Source organism: Garra rufa, chromosome 21, assembly GCF_049309525.1.
Source record: "Garra rufa chromosome 21, GarRuf1.0, whole genome shotgun sequence".
Lineage (NCBI taxonomy): Eukaryota > Metazoa > Chordata > Actinopteri > Cypriniformes > Cyprinidae > Garra > Garra rufa.
The window spans coordinates 37,231,910-37,243,768 of record NC_133381.1 but is presented as its reverse complement, the minus strand read 5'-3'; the positions used below and the strand labels follow the sequence as shown (position 1 = coordinate 37,243,768).

At 32.5% G+C, this 11,859-nt stretch overlaps 1 protein-coding gene across 1 annotated transcript in view; it reads left to right on the top strand.

Annotated features, from left to right (window-relative positions):
* Nucleotides 1–11,859, top strand: part of adam12b (ADAM metallopeptidase domain 12b) — a 145,386-nt gene that overhangs the window by 102,214 nt on the left and 31,313 nt on the right. The window contains exons 12-15 of the mRNA XM_073827314.1: nt 2,538–2,715; nt 8,628–8,717; nt 11,110–11,305; nt 11,693–11,801. Coding sequence (XP_073683415.1) covers nt 2,538–2,715; nt 8,628–8,717; nt 11,110–11,305; nt 11,693–11,801 — 573 coding nt within the window. The remainder of the gene's footprint in view (nt 1–2,537; nt 2,716–8,627; nt 8,718–11,109; nt 11,306–11,692; nt 11,802–11,859) is intronic.

Below are 11,859 nucleotides of genomic sequence, written 5' to 3'. Positions count from 1 at the left end.
ATATATTGGCACACTGTAATTACTGAACGTAACCATATGCTGTAATTTTTCAGCACAGACGTGTTGCACCCATTAACCTTATGTTTATTAATGTTTTAATCCCTTCTTCACATGCATGCACGCATACACTATTAATCTGCAGGAAGAGTCACTTTCGCTTTTCGAAAACACACTAATTCAAGGACATCCATTTATTCAGCGTCGCACATATTTATGAGTGCATAGCAAATACGCACTTTGTTGTTGAGCTTGTTTGTCGGGCTGAGTTAGTGAGCTGAAGATACCGGCAACAGACCATGAAGGATCTTCTGCAGTACTACTCTCCAGTGAGCAGAGCCCAGACCCAAATGAGCTTCATTTGCTCTCCTCTCAGATATCTCACCTCGTCTCGCTCCCAGACTGTCATATGATCGTCCACTGCTCTGCTTCATCTGAAAGAGCGCTCAGTCTTTGTGTCCGAGGCGGCTGCGGCGACTGCGGTCAAGCTGAGGTCAGGCCCGGCGCTGGTTTGTTTATAATCACGTATCGGTAGTGATGAATTAACGTGAATTGTACCATATGGGCTTGCGCTTAGCTGGCTTAGTGTTCTATCACGTAGAGGACTCGGGCGTGAATGCCACGGTGGAAGGTCATATGCTAATTCGCTTTGTTTTGTTGTCATTTTTATGCTCGTAGAAGTAATGCCATTAATGACTTTGGGAATTTGAATACTTGCAACTTTTTATGCTTGGCTGGGTTGTTGAGATTGTGTACCATTATATTCATTGCACTCTCATTCATTATACTTCTCTTATAACTGAGTTATCACTAAAATCCATTTGCTTTAAAAATGGGTTTGGCAAGATGTATATTTGCTTGGACAGGTCTGTATTGGTTACAATTACTGCTGAAAAGAGGAGCCCTAGCATCAGGTTGAATTCCAGGAAAACAAAGTTATTGAAGCTGATTAACCTGCATGATAAATTAAATATATATATATATATATATATATATATATGAAATACAATTAAATAAAACCAACAATTTAATAATAATAAGGTAAAATAAGCAATAAAATTAAATAGATAAAATTTAAAAAAAAAATAAGCAAAAATATTTATAAAAACTATAAATTTTAAGTAAAAATATAAAGTTAAATAAGAAATATATATTATGCAAATTATAATAAACAATAAATAAAAATGTAAAAGTAGTTAGAAAAGTAACAAAAAAATAAATTAAATATACAATAAGAATATAAATGAAGTTTAAAAAATAAATAAAAATAAAAACCATGTACAATTAAATTAAATTAAAAATATGAAAAATATAAAGTAAACAAATTAAAAATGTAAAATGCTGTTTAACAAAAAAAAATAATAATAAAAATTTAATAGAAAATAAATTAAATAGAAAATAAAAAGGCTGATGGGGACAAATATAAAATTAAAATAAATAAATTATAAATTATAAATAAATTAAAAATATAAAATACAAAGTTAAATAAAAAAAACTAAAATGTAACAAAATATATAATTAACAATGAATTAAAAATATAAAATGTAGTAAAAAAAAGTACTAAAAATAAATTAAATATAAAATAAGAGTGATGGGGACAAAATTAAATTCATTTAAATTAAATTATTTTAATTTATATGGATAATAAATACAAAAAAGTAATACAAATTAATGTAGTTAAAAAAATGTTTAATGAAACAAAAAAAAAAAAAAATAAAAATAAAAATAATAATAATAATAATAATAATAATAATAAAAAGCCTGATAGGGAAAAATATAAAATACATTTAAAATAAATCAAATTAAAAATATAAAACACAAAGTAAAATGAAAACAAAAATGTAAAAAAATAAAATTATACATATAAAATGTAGGTAAACAGTTAATTTAAAAAATAAAGTAATAAAAGATAAATTAAATATCAAATAAGAAGTCTGATGAGAACAAAATGAATTTTAAAATTAATTAAAAATATAATATTTAAAATTAAATAAATACAAAAATGTAATAAAAATTCAAATAAACAATAAATTATAAATTAAAAATGTAGTTAAAATATAATTAAACAAAACATAACTAATAAAATAAAATAAATTAATTAAATATAAAATAAGAAGCCTGATTGGGATCAAATTTATTAAATTAAAAAATATAAGTATATAATAAAATATAAATATAAAATAAAATATAAAATTGTCTTACAAGTAAAAGTTAAACAAAAAAAATAATAACTAACTAAAATACATGAATTAAATATAAAAAAAAAAATTAATGTAATAAAATGTTTAATACTTAATGTTTAATGTAATACAAATGTATGATGTAATTAAAAATAAATATAAAATAAGAAGCTTAATGGAGACAAAATGAATTAAGTTAAATTAAATTAAATAATTAAATTAAATAAAAACAATAAATAGAACACAATTGAATTACTTTTAAAATTCAATTTAAAATAATTAGTAAAGTAAAATGATTAAAAAAATATATATATGTTCAATAAATTTGCTCTTTCCTTTTTGGTCTCTCTTTGTGAACAGGTACCCATTCCCCACGGTGTTCAGTACGTGCAGTAAGAAGGATCTGGTGGCTAGTCTGGAGAAGGGGGTGGGCATGTGTTTATATAATATGCCTGAAGTGAAAATGCTCTACGGGGGACAGAAATGTGGCAACGGATACATTGAAGAAGGAGAGGAGTGTGACTGCGGAGAGCCGGAGGTATGAAAAACTCACACACATCAAAGACCTTTGTACATCACAACAAAGCAGGCCGCTACTTATCTAGCTGTTAGGATTAGCAGATCTGAACCAAGTCCGTATCGAGTCTTCAGTGATGTTTGGAATTTGATGTGGTCGGTTTAATATTCAAAGGCCAAATCCTGCCTTTCAATCTGACTTTGTCCTCAAAACCTGTTCCTGTACTGATACACATTCAGAAAAACAACACATGGACACACCTGTGAAATAACAGATTACTATATAGCTAGTCTGAAACTACCTTTCCTTTTTTTTACAATCCAGATTTAAATGTAGCTCAAAGATTTTTATACACACATACAGTGGAGATCAAAAAAGAACAACCTATAATTTACTAAATTTCAAGGTCACTGATTAGTCCTATTTTAAGTTATCCTAATTAAACAAAAAAAGTAAATAAATGTATTAAAAAATAAATTAAATGTCTAATAATTTTTTTTGTGCCTGAATGGGACAAAAAGAAATTTAATTTAATTTAATTTAATTTAATTTAATTTAATTTTTTTTATTTTTGCCCCCATTAGGCACATTTTTACTTTTACTCATTTACTTTTTTTAAATTAAACAAAATTAATTTTAAAAATGTATAAATAATTAATTAAATATAAAATAAGAAGCCTGATGAGGAAAATATATCAAATTTAATTAAATGAAATTAAAAATTAAAAATATTAAATATAAAGTTAAATAAAAACAATAAATGTAATGTAAATGTAAATATAAAATAAGAAACCTATTGGGGACAAAATATAAAATAATATAAATTAAATGAAAAATTTAAATTAAATAAAAACTAAAATGATGAGCTGGGGGTGAAAACTTTTGAATGGTATGAGGATGTGTACATTTTTCTTATTTTGTACTGCTCTTCAGAAGCTACAGAAAATATATACATGTTCCCCAGAAGACAAAATAAGTGAAATTTACCCTTTTCTTCAAATTCCAAAAGTTTTCACCCCTGGCTCCTAATGTATCTTGGTTCCTTCTAAAGCTTCAGTGAGTGTTTGAACCTTCTGTAATAGTCCCTCAGTTGTCCTCAGTGTGAAAAGATGGATCTCAAAATCATACAGTCCTTGTTGGAAAGGGTTCAAATACACAAAAATGCTGAAAACCAAAGAATCTGTGGGATCTGAAGGACTTTTCAGCTGTGGATCATTCAGATAACAACACAGTATTTAAACTTTTGAACATGGTCATTTTTATGCATTCAACTATTATTTTCTCTTGTGGACTATATGTAAATGTCTTCTATGTTAAATATCTTATTCAGGTCCATACTAAATAAAAAATAGCATGCATTTTGTATGATCCCTTTTATTTTTGGTAAAATAATTAACATTTTGAGATTCTGCAGGTGGATGTAAACTTTTGTCTTCAACTGTATTTATAGATTGTATAGAAGTTCTCTAATTTTGATCTCCACTGCATATAAAGGCTACACTATAATTACTGAGCATACATGCGAAAAGAATATGAAAGAAATCTCAAACAGTAGAAAAGTACTGCCGAAGTGACTGCCATGTCGCTAATCTTATTACAGTTACTGCAGGGTGTCTTTGAAATGATTCGTAGTGTGAAATTACATTTACAGCAAAAAAAACAGCAAAGGAAGGTATTATTGCTGTTAAAATGTTCAGTGTTGCTCCCATCTGAGCCATGGTGCAGTGGGTCACACGTGTGACGTAAAAAGAGCCGGGTTTGAGTCTAGACTGCGTCATATGTGCAGCCCGATCCAGTTCCACCTTCCCGTCTGTCTCCGCTGTCCTATAAATAAATGCTAAAATGCCCCCTAAATATCATGTAGTAATGGAACCAGAGATTTCAAAAATGGTGTAAGTAATTTAGATGTCATGGAAGCATTTTGTGTGAAAAAAGCCTGGCCTGAACTTTAAAGTCTAGGATCTTGTAACGGGGAAAAAGTTTGTTTTAGAATGGCACCCGTGAGCTCCAGTGATCTCACCGGGGGGAACGAGGGAGGAAGCGGGTAAAGAGCAGAGAGGAAGCCCAGCAGCAGGTCTTGAGTGTTGGGCAGAAGAATAAGAGAAGCCCATCCCCCCATCATTTCACACTAGTCGACAGTAGTTTTAGAGAAAACAGCAGGTCTGTAAAGAGATTTCGTGACTCTGAGGAGTAGTTAGAGCTGGCTGACTGACCTAACCCAGCCCAGCCCTTCAGCACCTCTCCCAGCCAACACCAGGACCTTGTTAAAGAAGGAAAGAGTGGGAGAAAAGGAGTGAAAGAGAGGAATAGATGTTTTTTGTCCGGTGCATGAAATCAAATTTTAGTGCTTGAGGTTTTAAACAAAGAACAAAGCTTTACTACAACAGTAAAGCTAATTATTTTTAGTCTTTAAAATTCGTCTCTTATTTTCTCTCTTCCTCTCCCCCTTTCTTTTTTGAGATAAATGTCCTCTTTCCTTCAATTGTGCTAGGACTCTGACGTTCCCATCACTTCCAGTCTCGGGTCAGTGATGATGTCACTCATTGAGACACGTACACACAAGAACACGGTTCACTGATACCAAGAGTTCAGAGTCTGAGAAAACAACATCTTTTTTTTTTTTTTTTTCTCAAAAGCAGAACAATGCATGGACCACTAATTTAAACCAGACATCAGCACACTCACATACACAAACCTACAGTAACGTTTCCAAACATTTTTTTTGTTGCTATGGATGCATAAAATTGGTTGACAGAAGGGAATTTCCTAAAAGAATACGAACTCCACACCTGGAACTAATATCCAATACAGTGATCACATGGGATCACGGTACAGACTTTTTTTTTTTTTTTGTTCCTTTCCATTGTTTTACTGTAACCCCTAATTATCTAATGTCAAATTAAAGGGGTCATAGCCTGCACTGCTGTAGCAGTTTATTTTTTCCCTTAGGTCTAGTTAGAAAGGTTTCTTGCACCAAAAACAAACATTTTTGGCCATTTTATACAATTATCCACCTTCTTTTTGACCTATGCAATTGAACAGCATGACTTAAAGGGATAGCTCACCCAAAAATAAAAATTCTGACATTAATTTCTCACCCTCATATCGTTCAAAACTCAAAAGACCTTCGTTCGTCTTCGGAACACAAATTAAGATATTTTTGATGACATCCAAGAGCTTTCTGACCCTCCATAGACAGAAAGGTAGCAAGGAAATCAACCAAATTGTCCATGTGACTATTTGTTGCTGTTCTTGTTTTTTTCTTTACTTTGCTTGTTTTGTTTTTGTTTAGGTTACTTCTTTTGCTTTTGTTAACTGCTATTGGGTCTTTGAAGGACACATATTTTCCCTTTTTTTCTGACCCTTAAATTTTAACAACAATAGTTAATGGGATAATTCACCAAAAAAATTAACATTTATTTTAATTTATTTTAAAATGAATTCCTCACCCTCATGTCTTTCCAAACCCGTAAGACCTTTGTACATCTTCAGAACACAAATTAACAGGGTTTCCGCGGGGTCTTAAAAAGTCTTAAAAAGTCTAAAATTTAAAAATCAAAATTTTAGGCCTTAAAAAGTCTTAAATTCGCTGTTCTAGGTCTTAAATAATTTTACACAGGTCTTATTTTTCCGATGTCCATGTAACGCTACCTCTAATGCTCATTTAAATTCTCTTTCTGTTGTTTCCGTGGTGTTGTAGTTCTTTATTTCACTATTCCAAATATAATTTGCTGAATTTAAACTACAAATGAGACCAGCATGCAATAGCCAATCAGCTTTCTGTTATTGGCGCGAGTCTCTCTCGGATTGTACCGCAGAAGTCAAATGGATTTAACTTTTTAGCTATGAGGAAGTGCAAGTTTAGCGAAACTGGGCTTGGAAAAACTGAATATAGGGCTTGGCTAAGGCCAGTTGCTAACAACTGTAGATTTTTTTCTCCCTCTGTGGAAGTTTCTGCGTCTTCAGACAGAATCGCAGTATTTATATAACATTTATAATATATATATTTATAAATCAATAAATGTATTTAAAACATTAATCTCACTTTTAATTTTGCAGTGTAAATTATGTAATCTCACTGCTAACAGCCATTTAGAATTTATTGATAAATTCATAAAATAAATTTCAAAGGTATGCATACATTTCAAAAGTAAAAAAAAAAAAATCGCTTCAGAATTTTTTTTTTTAAATCAGATATTTCTAGTGGTACTTTTATGGGGATATTTTGTGTGGAATAGTATCTGCTGATATGGAAAGTTCACTGTATATCGTAGTAATAAATTTAATTTATGACAGCCATGAAATTTTGTTTACTTTTTACATTAAACACATTAAATATCACATATGCATGTAATATAATATCTATTTCCATTACAGGTTAAGGTCTTAAATTTCATATAAGGTGGTATTAAAAAGGTCTTAAAAAGTCTTAAATTTCACTTGTTCATATCTGCAGAAACCCTGATTAAGATATTTTTCATGAAATCTGAGCGCAACTGAAACGTTCAAGGCTCAGAAAGGTAATCAGGACATCGTCAAGTGTGACATCACTGGTTGAGCCATAATTTTATGAAACTACGAGAATACTTCTTGTGCACAAAAAACTAAAATAACAACTTTATTCAAAATCTTAATTCATGTTCCAAAGACGATCAAAAGTCTTACGGGTTTGAAACGACATGAGGGTGAGTGAGTAATGACAGCAGCAAAAAATGGTTTTCTTTCTTTGGATTTTTGTCTTGTTTCCAGCCAGAATATCTAAAAATATTAAATCAAGAATGATTAGGAAAGAAAAGCATTTTTTTGCAGTGAGAAATTTCATTTTTGGGTCAACTGTCTCTTTAAATATGTAAATAACTTCCATTAATATGTCCTAATCTGTTGTAATTTTTATGTTTGTTAAATATTTTCATTGTTTTGCTGGTTTGTTCTTCATTTACTTGTTTTGTATTTGGTTTTAAGTTTGTTGTTGTTGTGGTTTTTGTTTGCTTTGCCTTTTTGTTCTTTGTTTATTTTGCTTGTTCTGCTTTTATTTGTTGTTGTTGTTGTTCTTTGTTTACTTGGCTTGTTTTGTGATTGCTTTTTTGTTTATGTTTTCTCCTTTGTTTTCTTTGCTTGTTTTTCATTGTTTGTTTACTTGTTTTTGTATTCTGTTTACTTTGCTTATTTTGTTTGTTACTTTTCTTGGTTTTTGTTTACTGTGTGTTTTTTTTTATTTAGGTTTGTTTTTGGTCTTTCGGGTATTTGAATGAAACACCTTCACCTTCTTTCTGCCCCTTAAAATTTAACAAACTGTTTGATATTTTGACTTCAAGACTTCAGTAGTTAAAGGGATAGTTCACCCAAAAATGAAAATTCTTTTCCCTAATGTCGTTCCAAACCTGTAAGAGCTTTGTTCGTCTTCAGAACACAAATGAAGATATCTTTGATGAAATCCGAAAGCTTTATGCCCCTGCATTGACAGCGACATAACTGACATGTTCAAGGCCCAGAAAGGTAGTAAGGACATTGTTAAAATAGTCCATGTGACATCAGTGGATCAACCTTAATTTTATGAAGATACAAGATTACTTTTGTGAGCAAAAACAAAAATAACAACTTTATTCAACAATTACTTTTCTGACGTGTTAGCCTTCAACTCTCATTTATGACACCTGCACACAAAAAGTATTCTTGTAGCTTCATAACATCATGACTGTTTTAACAATGTCCTTACTACTTTTCTGGGCCTTGAACGTTGCATTGCTGTCTATTCAGAGTCAGAATGCCCTCGGATTTCATCAAAAATATCTTAAATTGAATCAGTGAGAGAATTTTGAGTTTTAGATGAACTCTCCCTTTAAATGAAGTGTGCTGTGATTGACTTAACTTTCCCTATGTGATACAATGACACACAATGCCTTCAAATCCATTGTCATCCGTGTGTTCTTTAGGAGTGTCAGAACCCCTGTTGTAATGCTACAACCTGCACTCTCAAGGGAGATGCTGTGTGCGCCCATGGACAGTGCTGTGAAGACTGCCAGGTACTTTTGTAAAGCTCTCCTGTCCCTCTTTCCTCGTCATTCATTCTTTCTCTGTGTGTAACATAAAGGCATGGAAATCACATTCTCCTTGCCCCATTAATAAGTGCAACATGAACCGACATTTGCACTCCAAACATAGACACTCAGTTTCCTCTCAGGCCTCCAGACACATAAATCACAGCGCTCAGCTCACTTACTTACAGAGGGCAAAAAGCCAGACCAGAGCCCTCTGGTACAGACCCCAGAACAGGGATACATGTTAACACAGACTTTACAACAAGCTTTCAACGTAGTGCTTCATTAAATAAAAATGGCAACTAAAAGTATTTAGTCTTGCCACATTTTTGGACTGTATTATGTTACTTAGTGCAACTTATTCATGAATTTCACTTGGTAGAAATGACTATTATACTCAATAGTCTTTGTAATTCATGCAAAGCTTTTCTCTGCATGACTTTGGGTTTATCTCATAGTGCCTGCATTGCAGTTAAGTACACACACTACCACTCAAAAGTTTGGGATTAGTAAGACTTCTGTTTTTAAAGAAGTGTCTTATGCTCATCAAGGCTGCATTTATTTGATCAAAAATACAGAAAAAATGTAATGTTGTTACAATATATATATATTTTTTAATATGCCTTAAAATATAATTTATTCCTGTGGTGCAAAGCTAAATTTTCATCAGCTGTTACTCTAGTCTTGAGTGTTACATGATCCTTTAGAAATCATTCTAATATGCTGATTCATTATTGGAATTATCAGTGTTGAAAACGGTTGTGCTGCCAAATATTTTTTTGGAACCTGTGATTCTTTTTTCAGGATTCTTTGATGAATAACAAGTTTAATGAACAGCGTTTATTCGAAATAACAATGTAAATCTATGCTATCATTTTTTATTAATGTAACACATCCTTGGTGAATAAAAGTATTATTTTATTTATACTTTTGAAAGAAAGAATAAAAATTTACTGACCCCAAACTTTTGAACATTAGTGTATATTGTAAGAAAGCATTTCTGTTTTGAATAAATGGTAACCTTTATTGATCAGAGAATCCTGAAAAAAGTATCACAGGCTCCGAAAGAATTTTAAGCAGCACAACTGTTTCCAGAACCGATAATAAATCAGCATATCAGAATGATTTTTGAAGGATCACGTGACACTGAAGACTGGAGTAATGATTCTGAAAATTCAACCTTAATTACAAATAAAAAATAAAATTTTAATGAATATTAATATTGTTAAACATTGTTTTACATCATAATAATGTTTCACAATATTAAATTTTTCTTTCTGTATTTTGGTCAAATTAAAGGTTGTATCAGCGATTTCTAGCCTAAAACATAAAGTGTCAATTTCAGCTGACCTTTCTTCACGATCCGCTCGCTGCTTGCCCCATAAATTGTCTGTGAAAAAACCGCGTCTCTCTGGTCAGCCTAGGGTCCAAGATATGCCAAAAAAACAATCGGCACTACCAACCTTTCCACACATAAACAAACAGTGTTCCAACCAATCAGCGTCAGGGGTTTGGTGTTGTGGACTTTCCTACTGGTGCAGGGATGTGAGGGAGGCGGAGCGAAAGTCCACAACACCAAACCCCTGACGCTGATTGGTTGGAACACTGTTTGTTTTTCTGTGGAAAGGTTGGTAGTTCCGATTGTTTTTTTGGCATATCTCGGACCCTAGGCTGACCAGAGAGACGCGGTTTTTTCACAGACAATTTATGGAGCAGGCAGCGAGCGGATCGTGATGAAAGGTCAGCTGAATTTGACACTTTATGTTTCAGGCTAGAAATCGCTGATACAACCTTTAACACAGCTTTTAATGAGCATCTTTAAAAAGCATTAAAAATCTAACTTTTGAGAAGTAGTGTATGTGACCCTGGAGCACAAAACCAGTCACAGGTTTATTTGTAGCAATAGCCCAAGATACATTATATGGGTCAAAATTATCAATTTTTCTTTTATGCCAAAAATCTTTTTGGATATAAAAGATCATGTTTCATGATATTACATGATATTTAGTACATTTCCTACTATAAATATATCCAGACTTAATTTTTGATTAGTAATATGCATTGCTAAGAACTTAATTTGGATAACTTTAAAGGTGATTTTCTCAGTATTTAGATTTTTGCACCCTCAGATAGTTGTATCTCGGCCAAATAGTGTCCTATCCTAACAAACCATACAGTACATCAATGGAAAGCTTATTCAGCTTTCAGGTGATGTATAACTCTCTAATTCTCTAAGTTGAGTTTTATGGTTTTGTGGTCCAGGGTCACATATTTCTCTTTGCTTTATGTTGAAAGAAGCCCCTTTAGGTGACACTGTGCACTTTAAGTTGGCTCTCTATTGTTGTCGCAAGCCTTTTGTTCTTGTTTGTCTGTGCAGTTGAAACCAGCTGGGACTCCTTGTAGAGAGTCCAGTAACTCCTGTGACTTACCTGAGTTCTGCACCGGAACAAACCCCCACTGTCCTGCCAATGTATACCTACACGACGGACACGCGTGCCACAATATGGATGGCTACTGCTACAATGGCATCTGTCAGACTCATGAGCAGCAATGCATCACTCTGTGGGGACCAGGTTGGTACCTCTGTAGATTCAATATGCTCGGATAGCTGCAGGGTTCCTTATTTGGTTGACTAAAAATTGATTACAGATATACGTTTCATTAATCATACATTTTAGACAATGTAATTCTATACGTAACATTGTCAGGTCAGAACTTCCCTTCAGTCCTGCATGCATTCAGCGGTATGAAAGCTCGCACTGATTGCTGTTATTTATTCCATATGTCTGTTCATACTCCCTTCCAAAAGGATTCAGGCCACAGTCTGACACATGTTATCCTTTCATCTGTTTTTGGTTTATGTACAAGCTGAAACAAGATGGAAGGATTGTACAGTGTCATATTTTCATCTCTGACAGAAGGCATATGCTGTTTTATTTTCGTTCTTTCTTGTTTTCCAGGAGCGAAACCTGCCCCGGGAATCTGTTTTGAAAGAGTAAACTCTGCAGGTGATCCCTATGGAAATTGTGGAAAAGACTCCAAAGGTTCTTTTGCTAAATGTCAAGCAAGGTACAGTCAGGGCATGATATTACAGCACTTTGGCCTTTAACCTTTTACTTTTGCTTGT